This window comes from Myiozetetes cayanensis, unplaced genomic scaffold (genome assembly GCF_022539395.1).
Source record: "Myiozetetes cayanensis isolate MyiCay16 unplaced genomic scaffold, myiCay2020 scf105, whole genome shotgun sequence".
NCBI lineage: Eukaryota > Metazoa > Chordata > Aves > Passeriformes > Tyrannidae > Myiozetetes > Myiozetetes cayanensis.
In genome coordinates, this window is record NW_026086661.1 from 42,969 (window position 1) to 62,900 (window position 19,932).

The following is a 19,932-nucleotide window of genomic DNA, read 5'->3' on the forward strand; positions in this document are numbered from 1 at the left end:
CCATTTGCTCGGGGGAGTGTCCCCGTGCCCTCCCCGTGAACTGAGGGGGCCCTGTGCCCCCCATTTACTCGGAGGTGTCCTTGTACCCCCCTCCCCGTTTCCTCTCCCCGCCGGGGATCTCCGGGCCCGCCCGCTCGAGCGCGCGCCGCTTCCATGCCCATATAAGGGCACGGGAAGGGAAAGCGGTGGAACGGCGAGAGCGGCGGGCGGCGCCGCTTCCGCCGGTCCATATATGGGCAAAAAGGGGCGGGCAAAGCCCGAGACCGGAACCAAAACCGGGCCTTGCACGAGTGTCGCACAAGTCCGGGGCCCTCGCGCGGGCACCGGGGCCTTGCACAAGCACCAGGTCTGGCACGAGCCTTGCAAGAGGACCGGGCTCCTGCAGGAGCCTTGCACAAACACGAGGCCCAATACAACTCTTGCACGACCCCTGGGCCCCCCTTGCACGAGCCCCTCCCTCCGCCCACCCCAGGCCTTGCACGAACCCCCATCACCCCCGCCCACCCCCGCGTGTGTTCGGGGGTCCTAGGCAGGGGCTGTTACAAACTCTGTGTTTATTTTCACTATTCACACGCTCCCTCGCGCCCAACAGCAGTTCATGTGCAACCTCCAGCGTCGGGGGGCTCGGGAGAGGGTCCTCGGGGGGCTCTGGGGGAGGCCAGGGGGCTCCCGAAGATCCCCAGGGTGTCCAGGGAGCTCCAGAAGGTTCCCCAGGGGGGCTCCAGAGGGGGTATGGGAGAATCCGGGGGACTCCAGAAGGGTCCCCAGGGGACTTCTGAGGGGGCCCAGGGCAGTCCGGAGGGGCTCTGGGGGAAGTCCAGGCAGCTCCGGGAGAGTCCCCGGGGGGGACCTCTGGAGGGGTCCCGGGGGAAACCCGGGGGTAGGGGTCTTGGCACTTCATTACACAGGACAGACACTGGGGGTCCCGGGGGAAGCGCAAGCCCGGTGGGTGGGGGGGGTCCATGCTGCCACGCGGCCCCCCCCCTTCTATACAGCTTTGGGGGGCCAAAAGGAGAGAAAGGGGCAAAGAAACAGCTGGGCCCCGTTTTTTGGGGTGGGTGTTCGGGAGGTGGGGGCACAGTGACCCCCCTCCCCCACAGGGCTGAGACTGGCAGAACTCGTCACACAAACGGGAAACTGAGGCACGGGGGGGGTGCAGGGGGCACACCCAGGCATCCACGAGGGTCTAGGGGGAGGTTTGGGGGAGTCCCTGTGCCCCCAGCCCATGCTGGGGGGGGTAGGGGGCAGCAGAGACACAATTAGAGCCCAGGGGAGGGGGCGGGTAAGGCACTTGACCGAACGTCAGGAGACCTGGGGGAGTTCGGGAAGGGGAACACCTGGAGAGCCCCCTGCAATGAGTGGGTGGGAGGGGGTTGTCAAATGGTGCCTCAGTTTTCCTGTGGGAGCAAAGCCGGAGCAAAGCCCTGGGGGCCCTCCTGACCCCCCTCCCACCCGACCCTCCCCCTGCAGAGGTGGGACCCCAACCTGAGCACCCCCAGAACCGCTCCTGCTCGCCTGTAGTCCCTGCTCAGCCCCCACCCCGGGTCACACATCCCCACCCCCACTAAGGACAGACCCCAAGATGGGGGGGAGAATGATGGGGGACTCCCCAGTTTGGAGGAGCCCAGACCCACTGGGGTGTCCCAACCTCATTTTGGGGGGGTTCTGGCTCCTTGGGGGGACATCCCCTTTGTGCCAGGGGAGGGGGGGGGGGGCCCAAACACAGGTGTCACCCCTGTGGGAGAACACACACCAACAGGTGACCAGGGGGGCGACACGGGGTCACCTGGGGACACTCCAGCCTTCGGAGGGACACAGGAAGGACACATGCTGGGGGGGATGGGGGTCCCTGAAGGGGACACACAGGACAGGGGGGACACGGGGGGGACACACACATGCAGGTGCCTGCAGAGACAGTGGCCCCGGGGGGAACACGATGGGGGGGACATGGGGGCCACACGGGCGGTCCAGGAGTCACACTGGCCCCAGGGAGGGGACATGGGACCCCCAGAGCCCAAGCTGAGACCCCCCCACAGGTCCCCCAAAATGTGGCCAGTTTCTGGGCAGCTGCCCAGAAACCGCTGCCCTCTCCAAGCCCCCAAAGCCCAGGGGGGCACCAGACCCCCGAACTGGGGGGGGATCCCACAGTGGCACTGGGCATTGCTGGGGGTCCCTGCCCCAGGGGGTGCCTGTGGGGGGGTCCCTAAACCAAAGGGGTCCCTGGTTGGGGGGTCCCTGCCCCATTGGGGCAGGGGGGTCCATTTGCAGGGGTCCCTAAATCAAAGGGGTCCCTGCTTGAGGGGTCCCAGCTCCTGGGGATCCCCATCTGGGGGAGTTCCTGTCATCCCACGGGTGGGTCCCAGTCCCTGGGGCTGCTTGTCTTGGGGGTCCCTAAACCAAAAGGGTCCATTTCTGGTGGGGCCCTGTCCCATGGGAGGGGTCCCTGCCCCTCGAGGTGCCCATTTTTGGGGGGTCCCTCCACCACAGCAGTCCCCACACCTCCCTGAGGTCCTGGCCAGTGGGACCCTGACCCTGGGGGTGCCCAGGTGGGGGGTCACTGTTTGGGAGGTCACAACCCTTGTGGGTTCCCAGTTGGGAGGGTCCTGTCCCATGGGGGGGTCCCTGTCCCATGGTGGGGGTCCCTACCCCGGGGGCCCCTGTTTGGGAGGAGTCCCTACCATTGGGGGCTCCATTTAGTGGGGGGGTGGGGGGGTGCCTCCACCACAGGACTCCCCCTACCCTCCCAGCATGGGTCCCCCTCCACTGGTGGGGTCCCTACTCCTAGTGGTCCCCTGTCCCATGGAGGGAGGTCCCTACCCCCGGGGGGAATCTGTCTGGGGGGTTCCCTGTCCCATGGGAGGACCCTACCCCTGGGGAGACCTGTCTGGGGGTGTTCCCAGTCAGGGAGGCTCCCAGGGGGTTTCCCCAACCGTCCCAACACAGGTCCCCCCTTCCACCCTCCCCATCGGGGGTCCCTAGGGTGGGATCGGGGGGGGGCACTGCAGCCCCTCCCCAGGAGGAGGCCCCTCTGGCTCAGGCCCCCCTGCCTCAAAGGGGGGCTCTGGGCCCATGATGTCGGGCTCCAGCTTGCCGGTGTCGTTGATGAAGGAGGTGTAGGAATCGCCCTCAGCCATGAGCAGTTTGAGTTTGGGTATCCAGCTCTTGCGCACGACCCGCCGTGCGTTCGTGCACATGTCGGCCGCGATCGCGTTCATCTCGCTCTCCTTGAAGTCGGGGGCGAAATTCTGGCAGTAAACTGGGGGAGGAGGGACACAGGCAGGGGCTCAGGGAGAGGCTTGACTGGGAAAGAGCAGCTGTGGGGTCTCCCCCCTCGTCCTCTCCTGTCCTCTCCTTAGGGCTGGGAAACCGCAGGCATGGGGGGGAGTTGTGTTGTGTTGGCACCTCCCGGGGGTACCCCCAGCCTTGGGGCTGTAAACTTGGGGGGAAACGTGGGGAGAGGTTCTTGGGCTGCAAAAGCACCCCGAGGCTGTTGGGGGTCGTGGCAGAGCTCAGGGAGTGGGTTGGGGAGAGGTTTGGCTGGAAAAGGCAGCTGTAGGGTTTCTTTCCCTGTTCCCCTCTTGGCACAACATTATCCCTAAAAACCTCCTTCCCTGGGCCCCCGAACCCCAGGCCCCTCCCATTCCTAGGGTGCTCTCATAGCCTCCTGACCCCCAAATTCCCAAGGTGCTCCCTTGTGTCCACCTGAGCCCCCCAGGCCCCATGTGCCCCTCTCATTCCCAGGGTGCTCTCAGGGCCCCTCGAACCCAGCCCAGCCCCGTGGAGAGGCCCCCACTCACACTTCACCGCGTGCAGCACCCGACTGTCCAGCGGTTTTCGACTGGGGTCGTTGCTGGATGAGCGGATCCCGGTTCCGCAGCTGTTGGCCAGTGTGTTCCTGGAGGAGGGGGGGTACAACCGCTGTAAACCCCTCCCCAAACCCTCCAGGACCCCAAATGGGGGATGGGGGACCCCCGGAGCCGCTCACCGGTCGAAGAAGGAGGCGAGAAGGCGGCGCAGCAGCACCTTGTGCCTTGTGCCCGCGCTGACGTGGCAGTTCATGAGCTGCGCCCGCGTGATGAACACGTTGGTGCCTGGGGAGGGGGCACGGGGGGGGGGTCAGCAGGGCTGAGGGAGGGCCCCTGAACCCCCCGGGGACCCTCCCTCCGTACCGGTGATGAGCTCCAGCTTCTCAGCAGGGTCCCCCTCGTCGTAGAGCTTGGGGTGGCAGCGGTTCCCAATCTGGGTGACAAGCTCGGCCGGCAGCGATGCCAGGTCCTGGCGCACACGGAAGCGGGCACGGGGCTCTGGGGGGGGCTGCTCCGGCAGGGCCTCCACCTTCTCCGAGGCTGGGGGGGCATGGCAGGGTCAGGGGGGGTCACTGAGGGGTGGCACGGGGTCATACAGGGGGACACAGATCCCAGGGATGCACTCCAGTCCAGCCACAGGACTCCAGGGAGGGACTGCTTGGGCAGGGCCTCCACCTTCTCCAGGGCTGGGGGAGCACAAGGGGGTCAGAGGGGGTTCACAGAGATGGACAGACCCTGGGGATCTCCCCCCTGAGTCTTGGGGGGTCTCTGATGTGCCCATGGAGGATGGAGGGGGTCAGGGAGCTCACCTGTTGTGACCACGCCCCCCATGGGCAGAGCCTCGTGTCACCACAACCCCTACAACCCCCTCTTCACCCAAACCTCACCCCCTGGGGCGGAGCTTTATCACCCCCAACCCCAGCAGTGGGATCTCATTGGCTCACAGCATGTGGGCAAGACCTAGCTGGCCACACCCACGTGTGACGACACCTCCCACCAACACACACCTGTTCCCCAAACCCGACTGTTCTCACACCCAATGGGTGGGGCCTCATCTGACTCCACCCCAAGGGCGTCTGCCCCAACACCACCACCCCCCACCGCCCCTGGGGTCTCACCTGCCATGCCCACGTTCATCATGCTGTACATGGTGTACATGTTGCAGATCTGCCGATACTGCTCATCTGAGCCTTCCTCACCCCCATCCTCCTCCTCATCCTCCTCGTTGTGGAAGGACCCGGGACTGTCGCTCGTGTAGGCGCTGGACGTGCCCCCGGGGCTGGTCTGGTCAGCCACGGGTGGCACCGGGGTGGGCGCCGGGGCAGGGTTGGCTCCAGGGGGGTTGGGCGGGCGTGGGGCTGCGGCGGCGGCGTCCGAGAATTTGGCCATTTTCCTGCTGCCGTTGCCCCCGGCGTCCTTGGGCCCCCCGTCCCAGAGCCGCTTGAACACGAAGGTGCACTGGACGCCGTCGGGCTCCCCCTGCTCCGTTTTCACCCGGGACACCAGGGGCAGCGCCCAGCCCTGCCCCGCCGACGTCTGCGCCACCGGGCTCTGCGGCTCCGAGCCCGGCGTGTCGTCGCCGTGCAGCCCCTGCGAGTCGCAGCTGGGCGAGCTGACCTTGAGGAAGAACTCAGTGCCCTTCTCCATGATCTCCTGGATCTGCAGGAAGCCCGCCGTGTACATGAGCAGGAACTGGTCGCCCACGTTCATGCTCAGGCGGCCGGTGTAGCAGAAGCTGAGGATCTGCTGGAAGGACTGGGGCTGCACGGCCGCCGGCAGCTCCACCACGGCGCTCTTGGAGCTGTGGAACAGGTCTCGGAAGTAGGAGCTGCTGGCGGCCAGCACGGCCCGGTGGGCCTTGAACGCGTGGCCCTTCACCACCACGGACACGTCGCAGAACAGCCCCTGCAGCCGCTGCTCGTTCAGGCACTCCAGGATGCTGTTCCCAAAGTTGGGGATCTCCATCTGCAGCGTCTGCGCCATGGTGGGGGGCACGGGGAGCCTGGGGGGGACAGGGGGAGGGGCAGGGACCCGGGGAGGAGTGGGAAACATGGGTAGGGAAGGAGGGCAGGGAACATGATGAGGGACACGGAGGGACAGGGGACATGAGGAGACAGGGCAGGGGAGGGGCAAGGGACACAGCAGGGACGTGGTGTGTGTGGGGGACACAGACACAGAGCCAGGAGGAGAGAGGGAGATGGGGGAAAATGTGGGAAAAGGGGCATGGGGAGGGGCAGGGGACATGGGCGGGGACAGGACATGGGAGGGGGGGACAGGACATGGCGGGGGCACCAGAAGGGACAGGGACAGACAAGGGACAGTGATCAGACACAACCCTGTGGGGGTCCAGCACCCCCACCCGAGGGGGGGGACACCCTGAATTCCCCCCCCAAAGCCCCCACCAAAATGGGGTATTGGGAAGGGAGTTGGGGGGGAATCAGAGGCCCCTCTAAAGACCAGGGATCCTGCAGGGGTGTCCCTTTTGTGGGGGGTCCCTGCACGGGGGAGGTTCCCCGCCAAGGCTGTGGGGGCTCTGAGGGGTCCCCAGTCCTGGGGAGATGGGAGGGTGGTGGGTTGTCAGGCCTGGGACCCCCTGGGGTTGGGCACAGAGAGAATCCCCCCTCACTTTGGGGAGACGGAGGGTCCCACCCCCTGGATTGGGGGCAGTCTCTGGGGGGGGCAATGGGGGCCCCAAAATTTTGGGGGTGATTGTCAGTAAATCCCCCAACCCCTTGAGGGCACAATGAGGGCAGACCCCACTGCCTGGACTGGGGACTGAGAGGACCCCACAGTCTCTGGGTGGGGTCAATGGGGGGGCCCAAATAGTGGCGAAGGTCTCGGTAAATCCCCCAACCCGGGGTGGGGATACAGCGGGGGGACCCCAAACCCTGGTGGGGAGGGTCTCTAAACACTGCATCGCCCCAATCCCGGGGAGGGGAGCAACGAGGAGGTCCCAAAATTCTGGGAGGAGGGATGCCAATAAATCCCCAACCCGTGGTGGTGTGTGTGTGTGTGTGTGAAATGGGGGTACCCCAAAACACGCCGGGGGGGGTATAAACAGCGCAGCCCCCCAATCCCGAGGGGGATCCCACATCCTTAGGGGGGGATTCACCGCAAGGGGGGCTTGGGGGAAGCACCTGAGGCCCAGGGGTACCGGGGCGGGGGGAGGGGGCTGAGCAGGCCCGGCGGGGCCGGATCGCGGGGAGAGGGCCGATCCCAGGGGGATGTGCGGCAGGGCCAGGGGGTCCCCGCCTTACCGGGGGGCGCGGGGGCTGCGCTGGGGCCGCTCCCGGACCCGCTCCCGGTGCCGGAGCCGCTCCCGGAGCCGCCGCGCTCAGCGGCCATTCATTGGAGCGCCAGGCGCGAGCAGCTGAGCGCAGAGCGCGCCTGCGCCCCGCCGGCAGAGCGCCGAATCATCCACCGCCCTCGGCGCGCACCGCGGTGGTGCGGGGGAGACACAAACCCACCGAAAACAGAGCTAAAACACGTCTGAAAAAGGCAGAACACGGGCCGGAAACAGGCCTGAAATAGGCAGAAAGCGCGCCTGAAGCGGGCGGAAAACAGACCTATCACAGGCCTGAAACAGACTGAAAATGCAAGGGGGAAAAAAAGAGGGTCGTAACTACCGGGATTGCCCCCACCCGCGGTCGCGGGCGGAAGTTTTATGACCCTGTGCGGTCCCCGTAGCCGTCGGGGTGTCACGTGACCGCGCCAACATGGCGGCGCCCATCTGAGGGCGCCGGGGATGCGCGGGGCGGCGCGCGCGGGTGAGGAGGGGGCGCGGGGGGACGGTGAGGGGGCATTGGGGGACATTGAGGGGGCGCGCCGGGACACAGCCGAGACACCGGGGAGGAGCCCGGAGGAGGCGGGGCCTAGAGGAGGCGGGATTGAGGGTCCCCCGCTCCCCGGCCTTGTCGCGTGCCACGTGCTGGGGGAGTTTCTGTGTCACCATTTTCGGGGGGCTCACCCCCACCTCCCCGTCGCGGGGGTTCCGTGTCCCCCTCCCCCAGCTCAGCCCCGCTGCCCCCTCCCCTTTCCCCGCCTCTTTCTCCCTCTTTGGGGGTCTCCACCCCTTTCCTCGCCCTCCCCCCCATCCCACGGGGCGCTCCCAAAACCGCCCCATTTCCCCCCAAACCGGCTCCGGTGCGGCTTTAACCTCCCCACCCCCAGGAACGGCCCTCAGGACCCTCTGCAGAGCCCCTCCCGCCCCACCTCGCGGCCCCCCCGCCATGGACGGATCCTCCTCCCCCCACAACGGCTCCGCGTCCCCCTCGGAGGGGTCGGGGGGAACCGCAGGGGGGTCTGGGGCCCCCTCCGGGCCCGGGGAGACGCTGATCACGGAGGGCAAGGCCACCATTGTGTTCCCGAGCGCCAACGAGGTGTTTTACAACCCCGTGCAGGGCTTCAACCGCGACCTCACGTGAGCCGGGGGGGATAGTGGGGGACCCGGCGGGTCCTGGGGAGCCCTGAGGGGCAGAGGGGTGTCGCGGGAGGGGCAGGGGGGCTCCGAGGGGACCCCTGCCCCGGGACCTCCTGTAGGGGTCCGGGGGGAGCTCCAGGCTTGCTTTTGGGAGTCTGGGGGGGCTCCGAGGGGATCCCGAGTTGTCTTGGAAGGGTCCTGGGGGGTCCCAGAGGGATCCTGGGGGGAATAATGTTGTCACAGGAGGAATGTGGGGGGGGTCTGTGGTGTTGAGGGAGGATTTTCAGGTGTCCTGGGTTGGCCCTGGGGGTCTCTGAGGTGCCCTGGAAGACCCAGAGGAGAACTGGGGTCCCTGACCCCCCTTTTTTCCCCAGCTGTGCCGTCCTGACGGAGTTCGCGCGGCTGTGGCTGCGCCTGAAGGGCATCCAGGGTACGGTGGGTTTTGGGGTCCCCCAGGATCCCCCTTGACCCATCCCTGGGGGTCCCTGTCTCCTGTGCCCTCCCAGACCCCATTTCTGGGGTCCCCAAGGCTCTCCCACAGCCCTCCCCCTTTCTTTTCCAGTCATCCTCCCTGGGGAAGAAGAGGAGCTGGTGGGGGGGAGTCCCCCTAAACCCCCCGAGGCTGGGGAACTCCCCAGTCCCCCCCACGAGGGTGGAGACCCCTCAAGAGCCCTTGAAACCCCCCGGATGGCACGGCCGGGAGAGGCCTGTGAGGTGAGGGGGGGGCTGGGGAGGCAGGAGGGGTGTTGGGGGTGTCTGGGCAGTTTTGGGGGGCTGTGGGGATTTGGGGGTGCAGTGAGGAGTGGTCCAGGCCCTTCTGATCTCCCCCTTACCCCCCCTGTGCCCTCCAGGGTGGGCTGCGGGTGCTGGAGGCCCTGGCAGCCTCGGGGCTCCGCTCCATCCGCTTTGCCCGGGAGGTGCCCGGGCTCGGGGCCGTCGTGGCCTGTGACCGCTCGGCCGCCGCCGTCACAGCCATGGCCCGGAACGTGGCCCTCAACGGCGTTGGGGGGCTCGTCACCCCCCACCTGGGGGACGCCAGGTAACGAACGCCCCCCAGCCCCTCTGCAAATCCCTTCCGAAGCTCCCCTAATTCCCCCCCAACCCTCCCCAAAACCATCCCGACCTCCCCTCCCCAGAAGTCCCCCAAACAGCCCCTCTTCCCAAATTCTCCAGACTGTTGACGTGTCAGGGGGTGCTGAAGACCCCCAAGGGGACTTTGGGCGTCCCCTGATCCCCCCTGCCCCCGCAGGATGTTGATGTACCAGAGCAAGGCTGACCGGGAGCCCTTCGATGTGATCGACCTGGACCCCTATGGGAGCCCCTCCCCTTTCCTGGACGCGGCTGTTCAGGCCGTGAGCGAGGGGGGTGAGTGGGGGCGGGGGCTTGGGGGACCCCCCGGATGCCCTCTCAGCCCCCTCTGACCATCCCCCAATTCCCCAGGGCTGCTGTGTGTGACCTGCACTGACATGGGGGTGATGGCCGGGAACAGCCCTGAGACCTGTTACAGCAAATACGGGGCCATGTCCCTCAAGGGCAAGTTCTGCCACGAGATGGTGGGTCTGGGGGGGGCCCCCGGGGGTCTAGGGGGGTGTCCTGGGGCTATCCAGACAGGTCCCAGTGTCCCCAGGGAATGGGGGATTAGGGGGGTTAAGGAACATCCTGATTTTCCCCACCGCACCCCAATTATGGGACCACTTAAGGACCCACCAGTGCTGGGGGGTTCTGGGAGGACCCTGGGGGGTTTTTTGGGGTCCCCATCATCCCGGGACCCCCCTTTGCCTCCAGTGTCCCAGGGAGGGCTCAGGGCACATCCTGTCCCCTCCCCAACTTCCCCCAGTTCTGGGACCCCACCAGTCCCTTCCAGTTCCCCCCCAGGTCCCTGGGGGGGAACTGTGACCCCAGTGGGGGGTCCCACATGCCCCGTGCCCCCCCAGGCCCTGCGGATTGTCCTGCACAGCCTCGATCTCCGGGCCAACTGTTACCAGCGCTTCGTGGTGCCGCTGCTCTCGCTCAGCGCCGACTTCTATGTCAGGGTGTTCGTGAGGGTCTTCACCGGCCAGGCCAAGGTCAAGGCCTCAGCCAGGTGAGGGCCTGGAGGGGTTTGGGGGGGGTCTCTTTGCCCGCTCAGGCCCCATGACCCCCCTGTTCCCCCCCTCCCCAGCAAACAGGCGCTGGTGTTTCACTGCGTGGGCTGCGGCTCCCACCACCTGCAACGCCTGGGAAGGGCCACGACCCATGGCAATAGGTACAGATCCCCTCTGGGGGCACCTGAGGGGCCCTGGCTAATCCCTGGCGTGGTCTGGGGGGTCCCAGGGTGGATGGGGGCATTCCTGGGGTGGCTGGGGGGGAGGCTGTGATGGTTTGGGGGGTCCTGTGGTGGTTTGGGGCACCCCTGGAGTGGTTTGGGGGATCCCAGGATGGTCTGGGGCATCCTGGGGTGGTTTGGGGGGAGCCAGGGGTGGGTGGAGGGGCTGTGATGGTGGGGGGGCTGCTCACACCCCAATTTCCACACCCCCCCCAGTTTGAAGTTCGGGGCGGCCTCGGGGCCCCCCGTGGGTCCCACCTGCGAGTTCTGCCACCACCGGCACCAGGTGGGTGCAGGTGCCCCCCTGAGCCCCCTGACCCCCCCTGGTGCCCCCATTTCCATCACTGAACTTCCCTTTTCTCTCCCTGTGACCCCCCAGCTGGGGGGTCCCGTGTGGGCGGAGCCCCTGCATGACCCCGAGTTCGTGGGGGGGGTCCTGGAGGCCCTGGAGAGGAGCCCTGGGCGCTTTGCAACGGAGCCACGGCTCAAGGGGGTCCTGAGTGTCATCTCTGAGGTACTGGGGACCCCCCAAGGGCTGGGGAGGGGGAGACACCCCCAATTGTGGGGCTGGGGGTGACTGTGGTCCCCCTAACCCCCCAAAACCAGGAGCTGGGGCATGTCCCCCTTTATTACACTCTGGACGGGCTGAGCAGCACCATCCGCAGCAACACCCCCTCCCTGCTGCAGCTCAGGTACAGGGATCCTCAAACCCCACCCTGGGGCACCCCCTGACCCCACTGTGCCCCTCCTGACCCCCCTGTGCCCCCAGGTCCGCCCTCCTTCACGCCGGGTTCCAGGTGTCTCTATCCCATGCCTGTAAAAACGCCGTCAAAACCGACGCCCCTCCTGCGGTGCTCTGGGACATCATGCGTTGCTGGGTGAGGAGGGGACTCCAGGACCCCCCAGGGACCCCCCAAAATCTGGGCTGAGCTCAAACCCCCACTCCCCACACCCCTTTTCCCAGGCAAAGCTGCACCCGGTGAAACTGGAGCGGCTCCCGGACACGAGCCCAGCCGCCCGGATCCTCTCCGTGGAGCCCACGTAGGACCTCCCCAACCCACCCCTGAGCCCCCAAACCCCCTTGAGCCCCCTTTTAACCCCCCCAAATCCCCTCTGTGCCCCCCTTAAAGGCTCCAGGCTTCCTTCGCCCTCCGGGATGATGCCAATCCCAGCTCCCGGAAACGCGGCTTGAAGAGGTTCCCTGAAAACCCTGAAGCCTTTTGGGGTCCCAAGGCCAGAGCCAAGGCAGGGTGAGGGGCTGGGGGGGGCTGATTCGGGGGTTCAGCTTCCCCCTTTCATTCCCAAGTGGGATATTCCCCCTCTTTTTGCCAGGAATTGGGATCAGATCCCCCTAAAAGGGGGGAAGGGACAGGTCCCTCACTCTGTCCTTTTTGGGGGGATCCCCAGTTCTGTCCCCCTTTCCAGGGGAGACCCCCAGCTCCCTCCCTTTCCTGGGGGGTCCCCAGCTCACACCCCCCCCTCCACTCCCTAGGGGGGGCGTTTCCCCTTCCCTGCAGGAGAAGCGGAAGCGGCTCCAGAACAAGCGGACGGAGCGTCCAGATGGGGCTGAGCTCAAACAGTTCCCCTGCAAACGGTTCAAGGAGGTGGGGGGGCCCAAAATATAGCGGGGGGATCCCAAAGTATCAGGGTAGGAGTCCCAAAACACTGGGGAGGGGGCTGGGAACAAAGTGGGGTGCAGGAACGCAGGGGGAGTTTGGAATCAAGGGGAGGAGAGTCTGGGAACGTGTGGGGGGGGTCAGGAATAAGAGTAGAGGGGGCTGGGAATAAGGGGGGGCTGTATGGGAATTATGGGGAGGGGGTCTGGGAATATGGGGAGGGGGGAGTCTGGGAACACGGGCTGGGGGGGTCCTGGAACATGGGGAGGGGTCCATGAATAAGGGGGTCTGGGAATGAAGAGGGGGGGTCATGGGGCAGAGGTTGTCACAGCCCCCTCCTCATACCCTCCTTCCCCCTCCCCCCACAACAGGGCACTTGCTCCCGGGGTGACCAGTGCTGTTACTCCCATGAGGAGGGACCCCAAGACGCCCCCCAGCCCCCCCCCCAGCCCTGACCCCCATTAAACAGTGTCTGATAAAACTCAGGGGCTTTAATGCACTTTTTGGTGAGGGTAGGGGGTGCGAGGGGGGTGGCTCAGGGTCCCCCCGGCCCCGGGTACCGCACGGTGACCTCGAAGGTCCGAATCTGCATTGGCTCAAGCGTCACCCGGCGTGGGTCCAGTCTGGGCACTCTGGGGGGCTTTGGGATGCCTGGGAGGAAAAGGGGTGGTGACAGGAAGCCAGGACCCCCCCCAGGGCCCCCCCCGGACCCCCTGGTACCTGTGGCTGTGGTCCAGAGCAGGCGGGACACGGATTCAAGGGGGACATCCCCCCCCAGGGCCATCTCCCGCAGGGCCGTGATGGTGAAGGCTGAGAACAGGGTCTGGAAGGGGCACAGCCCTCAGAGACCCCCTAAACCTGACCCTGCACCTCCCCCAGCCCACCCCATGGCACAGGGGACTGTCAGGGACCACCCAAACCTGTCCCCCAAACTCCTGAACCCCCCCAAGTGTCAGAGACCCCCCCAAATCCCCATCCCACCCCATGGTGGGGGCAACCCCCCAAACCCAACCCTGTGACCCCCACCCACAGGACCCCCATTGCCCTCCAGGACCCCAAGCACTGGCCCCAGGATGCCCAAACCCAGCTCAGGACCCCCCTTGCTCCCCCTGGAACCCCCTCACTGTGATGTCGAGGGTCTCTGTCCCCCCTTGCTCTGACAGGTGCTCGAGGCGGAGCAGGAGAGTCCCAGTGTCGTCCCCCGGGGCCACTGTCAGCAGGTGCAGGTGCGGGGGCAGTGCCCGGCGGAGCCCCGAGAACTGCATTGTTGGGGGGAAGGGGTGAGCCTGGCAGACAACCCCCCCAGCTCACCTGGGGCAGGTGAGACCCTGCAGACCCTCCCACCTCACAAGGCCCTGCAGATCACTCTCCTCTCACCTGTCTCAGGTGAACCCCCCCCAGTCCCCGTGTCTCACCTGTCTCAGATAAGGCCCCTCTCCTGGTGCCAGGACCAGGTGGGGAGGTGTCACCAGCTCCTGTGCCCAGCCCCGGTGCCCATCAGGCGCAGCCCCCGCGGGGTCCAGCAGCACCAGATGCCTCCCCCGGACCACCAGGGGCTCGTCCAGGGCCTCCCCCACTCCCCGCTCGTCATCGTGCAGGAGCCGCCGGTGCACCTGGGGGAACAGGTGAGGTCCCAGGTGTGTCCCACCCCCATGGGGACACCACTGGTGCGCCTGGGGGGACAGGTGAAATCCCAAGTGTGTCCCCCGCCTCACCATGAGCTCTAGGGCCCCATCCTGGATGCTGCTCCCACCCTGGGAGCGATCTGTGAGCACCGACAGCTGCAGCTTCTCATCCTGGGGAGGGGAAAGGAGAGAGAAAGGGAGAAGGGAGGGGGTCAGCTGTGAGGGTCCCTGGGTGTGGCCCCAGGTGTGCTGAGCCCCGCCTTGGGCCCCCACAATGCAGTACCTGGATGAAGATCCGGGTGTTCACGGGATAATAATTCCCAGCCACTGGCTCCGTCTGGCTCAGGTTCCATGTGGGCCTGTAATCCCTCCTGGCAGGGGGCACAGGGGGGTTGTGGGGGTCTTGGGGGTTTTGGAGGATGGTTCTGTGGGTCTTCTGCTGAGCCCCCCCCAAACCTGCGCTCCAGGATCTGGCGCCCGTTGGAGTCGGTGAAGAACCTCCCAGCCGTGGCCAGCGGCGTCTCGAAACGCGTGATGACCTCCTTCCCCACGCTGTCCCTGGGGGGGCAGGGGGCTTAGGGTTTCAGGGGAGGTTGGGGGTCTCCAGGGGTGTCAGGGGTCCCCGCTCACCCCACGGGGATGGGCCCCAGAGTCCACTCGAGCTCCAGGAAGGGCTGCCCCGGGCGCAGCCGCACGACCTGGGAGCACCACGAGGAGAAGTTCTGGTGCAGCTCCTGCACCAGCGGTGTCTGAGGGAGGGACAAGGGGCGCAATCAGCACCCAGGGACCCCCCCCAAAGCCGGGGGAGCTCCCCAGGACCCTTCCCCACCTTGAGCAGGGCTGTGGAGATGTGTTTGGCCACTGGGATGGGCCCGGAGCTGGGCCGGAAGATGTAGGCGCCTGAGGCCTGGGGGCTTGCGGCATCCCCGGCACTGGCTGCATACCTGGGGGGGCAAAGGGAGGTCAGCAGGGACCCCCCATTGAGGGAAACCCTCCCCTCCTCAGGAACCCTCCCCCAAACCTCAGCAAGGACCCCCCAAAACTCAGCAAGGACCCCCAACCTCACCAGAAGAAGTTCTGGAAGACGGGCAGGGAGACCCCCTTGTCCAGGTTCTGGATCTCCCTCAGGTGCCCCGTGAGGGGGTCGAACAGGACCCGCAGGTGCTGGTGGGTGGAGAGTGGAGAGTCACCTCCCAGTCCTCCCAGTTCCCCCCAAACTGGTTTAAGTGGGACCTATGACTCCACTGGGGGTTCATTCCCCTGCCCAGGGATCACCCCCCATAACCCTGAACTGTGCCCCCTCAGCACCCTTTCTGGGGGGTCTTTACCTCATTCTGGATCTCCAGCGGCCCTGACTCCTCCGAGACCCATTTGGGGGGGTCCAAGGGGCCCTCCCGGCTCAGCTGCTGGACCCTGAAGGTACTGAATCCCAGCGGGGGGGCAAAGGCCTGGAAGAGCAGCTCCCCCTGGGCCCCCCCAGCCCTGCCCTGGAGCCGGCGGGTCACCCCTGACACTGGGACCACCTGGGGACACACAGGAGGGTCAGGGGAGCCAAGGGGGGTCTGGGCTCACCTCTCTGGGCAGAGGTTGGTCCTGTGGGGGTCTGGGCTTACCTGGCTGGGCAGGGGGTGGCCCTGGGGTCCATCACCTCGTAACATGTCCCATTGACTGGGAGCCGCACGGGCCACGACACGCGGTGGGCAAGGGGGTTGTAGAGGATCACGGTGAACTGAGGGGGATCAGGGTAGGGGGGTAAGGCCTGGAGGGACCCCACAGCGTCCCACCCAGGGTTCTCCCCCAGGTGCTCACGTGGGTGGAGGTCTCAGTGAGAGGGCACATGCTGATATTGAGGGCGTCACAGAACACCAGGGGGTCCTTGGAGCGCCCCAGGAGGGACAAAGCATTGGCCACCAGGACCTGTCGGGATGGGGGGCGGGCTGGGAATGAGTGGGGTGATTGCTGGGTCACCCTCAGCCCCCAGAACCCCCGCCAGGTCTCTTCTGCACCTCCCACCCATCCCCACGCCAGTTCAACACTCCCCACATCAGTTCTCCCCATTAACACAAAGCTGGTTGACCCCCCATGGTGTTCCCTGAACTTGTGCCCCCCCAACCCCTCCCATGCCCCCCAAATCCCCCTAGTCTCAGGGTCTTGTCATCAGTTCACAAACCCCCCCCCCAGTTCCCCCTGTGGGGGGGAACACCAGCCCCCACCATTAACATGATGGTGGCTGACACCCCCACTGTATTCCCCAACCTTGTGCCCCCTCAAACACCCCTGTGGCCCCCAAATAGTGGTGGGGGTCCCACCTGGCAGCTTGCCCAGCCCCCCGAGAGCTGCCGGGCATAGTCGTTGGCCACGTGCTGCCTCTCGGTGCCGGTCACAGCGTCGTGGTGCTGGGCCACGGCCATGGCCTCGCCTGGGGGGGCACGGATGGGGCTTGTGGGGGTCTCTGTATCACCCAGGGCGGTCTGGGGGTGCCTGGTCCCCTCGCAAAGGGTACTCACGGAGCACAGAGCTGTCCCCACAGCCTTGGGGACCCTCCCGGGCTGCTGGCCCCACCAGGGCCTCCAGCTGGCTGCAGATCTGGATGGGGGCAACAGAGGGGTTTAGGGGCGCACAGCGGGGCTTAGGGAGGCCCTGGGGCCCGGGATGGGCTCCCTCAATACCTGGGAGGGGGTCCCGGGCACCCAGAAGGGGATTTCCAAAGCCCAGAAGAGGTCCCTGATAACCTAGAAGGGGATCCCCAATACCTGGGAGGGTGTGCCCACTGCATGGGGGCATCCCTGGTGCCCGGGGGCGGGGTCCCTGACACCCAGGAAGGGGGCCCCAATACCCAGAATGGGGTCCCTGGTGTCCAGGGTGGGTAGTCCCCAATTCCTGGGTGTGTCCCCCATTCCTGGGGGTGTCCCCAGTGTCCCACCTGCAGGAAGCCCAGGCTGAGCCTCTCGTAGCCCTTGAGGGCCGGGCGGCTGGAGAAGAACCCGGCCCAGAACTGGTGGGGCCCATCCGAGTACGGCAGGAAATCGTCTGTCTTGAGGGGCCTGGAGAACACAGGGGACGCACCTGTAACACCTGTGACACACCTGTCCCTCTGTCCTACACCTGCCCCCTGTCCCCGTCCCTCACCAGGTGAGGTTGGCGCGGTGCAGCTCCTGCAGGTAACAGGACGGGGTCGAGTACAGGGCGTGGACGCGGCTCCCGTTGGATTGCTGGGAGGGGGGGTCACAGGGTGGGTCATGGTGGGGGCTGAAGAGGGAGGGAAAGGGGAGGAAAGGGAGAGACAAGAGGGAGGGACAAAGGAAGAGGGATTAAGGGGGGGACACCCCCACAAAATGTGGGGTTTGGGTGGGCTGGGGGACACAGTGGGCCCCCTCACCTGGGCAATGAACATGTCCTGGTTCTTGAGCCTCAGGGACGAGGTTTGGGGGGGGAACAGGGAGGGGGCACAGGGGCTGTCAGGGGAAAGGTGGGGCACAGGGGACCCTCACCCGGGCGTTGACGTGGGCGATGAGCTTGTCCAGGTTCTTGAACCACAGATGGGCATTCTCGTAGTGGAAGTCGGAGCCCATGGTCATGATGATATGGTTGGTCCGGTACTGCCTAGCCTGGGGGAGGACACGGCTCAGGACCCCCGCCCTGGGGGGTCAGGGACCCCCAGGACTTTCACTGGGGGGCAGGGACCCCCAGGACACCCACAGACCCCTGGGAACCCCATTCCCCCACAAGACCCCCATTCCAGGGGGACAGGGACCCCCAGGCCCCTCACCTGGGGGTCACAGGCACCCCCCGAGCCCCTCTCGGGGGTCTGAGCCCCCCAGCCCCACCTGAGTGGTCGCTGCCTGCAGGAAAGATGAGACCACCTCGTCCACGTTGCGCTCAGGGCCATCCCCGTCCACCACGGGGGGGTCCGAGCAGAGCTGGTCCCAGCACAGCCCGGGGGGGGGGTTGTACATGTTGGGCAGGATTCCTGGGGACACAAATGTCACTCCCTGGCCAGGGCAGGACCCCTGGGGACAGAGAAGACATGGACTCGGGGGGGAACAGTGCTGGGGACGTGAGCTCTGGGCTGGGTCAGCCCTGGGAACTCAGAACAACCCCAGGGGGGACCCCCAGGAAGGGATGGGGTTTTGGGGGGTCCCAGGCTGTCACCAGTGGCGGAGGAGGGATGGAGACAGGGCAGGTTTGGGGGTCCCAGGGAAGGTTTGGGGGTCCTGGGGGTCTCCTGACCGGTGAAGATGTCAGCTGTGGGAGGGTCCAGGCTCGAACTCCCCCTCCAGAGCAGCTCCAGCTCCTGGTGCTGCCCCCGAGCCATCTTGTCCTGGTAGTCCACGCGGCCCAGGAAGAGCCCATCGTACCCCATCTGGGGGGGCATGGGGGGGGGGGGGTGTCACTGGGAGTCCCACAAAGAACCCGTCACAGACACCGGGGGGTGGTCAGAGGCAGTGGTCGGGAAGGTCCCCTGGGGAGTTTGGGGGTGCAGGGAGGGGTTTGGGGTCACAGAGGAAGGGTCAGGGAGGGGGTTGGAAGGATCAGGGGATGCACAGGGGAGGTTTGGGGGTCCCTGGGGGGGGTTGGGGGTCCCCACCTGAGCAAACTCAGCTGCCATCTCCCGGGAGTGCCCAAAGGGGTCGATCTGCCAGCCCACGCGGGGGGTCCCGCAGCCCCCGAAGTGGCGGCGCAGGAAGCGCCGGCCAAGCCCCATCTGCTCCAGGGTCCCCCCGTAATGGGTCGTGGCCTCATCACTCATGCACCAGCCCCCCCCCACGAACTCCAGCTGGCCTGGGGGAGAGCATGAGGGGGGATCAGCACCCCAGAATCCCTCAAGGGCCATCCCAGAGCCAGCACCACCCCCTACAAGGTCACTGGGTCCCCTCAGAGGTGCAGCCCCCCCTGCAACCCCGCCAAGGGCACAACCCCACTGAGCCCCCGCTCTCTCATGTCTCTGTGCACCCCGCCATGGTCACACAGACCCCACAGAACCCCTAAATATCCCTGTGCACACCCCCAGTGCCTCCCCAGGTCCCTTTGCACCCCCAGAACCCCTGAGAAACATTCCAGAGCCCCCCACACCCCGTGTCCCTCCCGATGCCACCGTGGCCCTCCCAGTGATCCCTCCCATCCTGGAGATCCTCCCAGTGCCCCCGTACCATGTTGGACGAGGTCCCTGACCCTGCTCTGCGTGGCCTTGTCCTGCTGTCCCCACCAGCGGGACAGAAAAGCCACCTCAGCGTAGACGAAGCGCCGGGCGGGGTCGGCCCCGAGCTCAGCCACCACTGAGTCCAGGATGTACTGGACCCCCGCGTGCTGCTCCCTGTTCCGCACTGAGGGGGCACGGGGGGGGCACAGGGTCATCACAAAGCACTAGGCGGGGGGGGAAGGACAGGGGCATGGGGACATCTGTGGGGGAACCCAGGTGACATGTCCTCCCCCTCGGTGCCCCCCCCACCTCCATAGTAATACTGGTCCACGGTTTTGAGCCAGCCGACGTCGTCATGGGAATGTGGGACCAGGTGAACGTTCAGCAGGTCGGGCCGGGTGGGGGGGCACGACTGGGAGGGGAGAGGGGCCCGGTGGGCTCAGAGGGGGCTCCCCCACAGCCCCCCAGTCCATCCCAATGCCCCAGTTCCCATTTCCCCAGGACACTCGGTGTCCTCCAGCCCCACCCAGTTCCCCCCCAAGCCCCTCCAGTTCCCCTTTCCTCAGGACACTTCGGTTCCCCCCGGGTCCCTCCCAGTGCCCCAGTCCCTCCCACTTTCCCCACTTCCCCTTTCCCCAGGACACTCCGGTTCCCCCCGGGCCCCTCCCCGTTTCCCCAATTCCTGCCAGTTCCCGTTTCCCCAGGACACTCCGATCCCGCTCCGGTTGCCCCTCGGCCCCTTCCAGTGCCCTATCAACCTCCTCCGGTGCCCCCCAACCCCTTTCAGTGCTCCCAGTCCACCCCAGTTCCCCCAGTCCCTCAGTTCACGTTTCCCCAGGAAACTCCGGTCTCTTCTCAACCCCTTCCGGGGTGCTGTCACCTCCCTCCATCCCCGCGTCCCACCTGATACCCGCAGCCCGCGGCCGCCGCCGCCCCGAGCAGGAGCAGGAGTAGCGGCGCCGCCGCCATGACACCCCCGGTCACGTGACCGCCCGTTCACATGACCCGGGAACCCCTAGC

General features: G+C 66.5%; 3 protein-coding genes across 3 annotated transcripts; 1 reads left to right on the plus strand and 2 right to left on the minus strand.

Moving 5' to 3' along the window:
* Positions 1-1,501: 1,501 nt before the first annotated feature.
* On the minus strand, positions 1,502-7,152 carry NACC1 (nucleus accumbens associated 1). Its single transcript, XM_050305974.1, has 6 exons — positions 7,064-7,152; positions 4,925-5,808; positions 4,170-4,346; positions 3,986-4,091; positions 3,798-3,895; positions 1,502-3,256 (listed from the first exon to the last, which is right to left on the minus strand). The coding sequence occupies exons 2-6, from the start codon at positions 5,787-5,789 to the stop codon at positions 2,976-2,978; spliced, it is 1,527 nt and encodes a 508-aa protein (XP_050161931.1). The 5' UTR covers positions 5,790-5,808; positions 7,064-7,152; the 3' UTR covers positions 1,502-2,975.
* A 361-nt stretch (positions 7,153-7,513) lies between these two features.
* Positions 7,514-12,623, plus strand: TRMT1 (tRNA methyltransferase 1). Its single transcript, XM_050305959.1, has 17 exons — positions 7,514-7,573; positions 7,977-8,226; positions 8,601-8,656; positions 8,789-8,940; positions 9,078-9,265; positions 9,476-9,591; positions 9,667-9,779; positions 10,161-10,309; positions 10,388-10,471; positions 10,748-10,817; positions 10,911-11,045; positions 11,138-11,223; positions 11,301-11,409; positions 11,496-11,572; positions 11,662-11,781; positions 12,024-12,135; positions 12,519-12,623. Exons 1-17 carry the CDS (start codon positions 7,552-7,554, stop codon positions 12,600-12,602), a joined length of 1,923 nt encoding a protein of 640 aa, XP_050161916.1. The 5' UTR covers positions 7,514-7,551; the 3' UTR covers positions 12,603-12,623.
* Positions 12,624-19,890, minus strand: MAN2B1 (mannosidase alpha class 2B member 1). The gene is made up of 25 exons (XM_050305964.1): positions 19,816-19,890; positions 19,222-19,324; positions 18,923-19,096; positions 18,361-18,554; positions 18,003-18,135; positions 17,600-17,742; positions 17,264-17,380; positions 16,902-16,984; positions 16,696-16,816; positions 16,280-16,358; positions 16,082-16,191; positions 15,582-15,689; positions 15,406-15,501; positions 15,345-15,365; positions 15,101-15,295; positions 14,839-14,936; positions 14,602-14,716; positions 14,403-14,521; positions 14,229-14,330; positions 14,056-14,143; positions 13,863-13,943; positions 13,563-13,760; positions 13,272-13,406; positions 12,868-12,970; positions 12,624-12,798 (listed from the first exon to the last, which is right to left on the minus strand). Exons 1-25 carry the CDS (start codon positions 19,879-19,881, stop codon positions 12,683-12,685), a joined length of 2,898 nt encoding a protein of 965 aa, XP_050161921.1. The 5' UTR covers positions 19,882-19,890; the 3' UTR covers positions 12,624-12,682.
* Between the last annotated feature and the right edge of the window lie 42 nt (positions 19,891-19,932).

What these genes read in the sequence shown, in the direction of transcription:
- NACC1 (XM_050305974.1), bottom strand. Translation starts at nt 5,789, where the DNA reads ATGGCGCAGACGCTGCAGATGGAGATCCCCAACTTTGGGAACAGCATC. An exon ending in GAAGCTGGAGCTCATCACCG is followed by an intron (nt 4,092 to 4,169) that starts GTACGGAGGGAG and finishes CCCCCTCCCCAG; the next exon opens with GCACCAACGTGTTCATCACG. An exon ending in CTCGCCTCCTTCTTCGACCG is followed by an intron (nt 3,896 to 3,985) that starts GTGAGCGGCTCC and finishes CCCCTCCTCCAG; the next exon opens with GAACACACTGGCCAACAGCT.
- TRMT1 (XM_050305959.1), top strand. Translation starts at nt 7,552, where the DNA reads ATGCGCGGGGCGGCGCGCGCGG. An exon ending in CCCCACCTGGGGGACGCCAG is followed by an intron (nt 9,266 to 9,475) that starts GTAACGAACGCC and finishes CTGCCCCCGCAG; the next exon opens with GATGTTGATGTACCAGAGCA. An exon ending in CCCTCCCTGCTGCAGCTCAG is followed by an intron (nt 11,224 to 11,300) that starts GTACAGGGATCC and finishes CTGTGCCCCCAG; the next exon opens with GTCCGCCCTCCTTCACGCCG.
- MAN2B1 (XM_050305964.1), bottom strand. Translation starts at nt 19,881, where the DNA reads ATGGCGGCGGCGCCGCTACTCCTGCTCCTGCTCGGGGCGGCGGCGGCC. An exon ending in TCAGCCTGGGCTTCCTGCAG is followed by an intron (nt 16,359 to 16,695) that starts GTGGGACACTGG and finishes GCCCCCATCCAG; the next exon opens with ATCTGCAGCCAGCTGGAGGC. An exon ending in TCACTGAGACCTCCACCCAC is followed by an intron (nt 15,502 to 15,581) that starts GTGAGCACCTGG and finishes GATCCCCCTCAG; the next exon opens with TTCACCGTGATCCTCTACAA.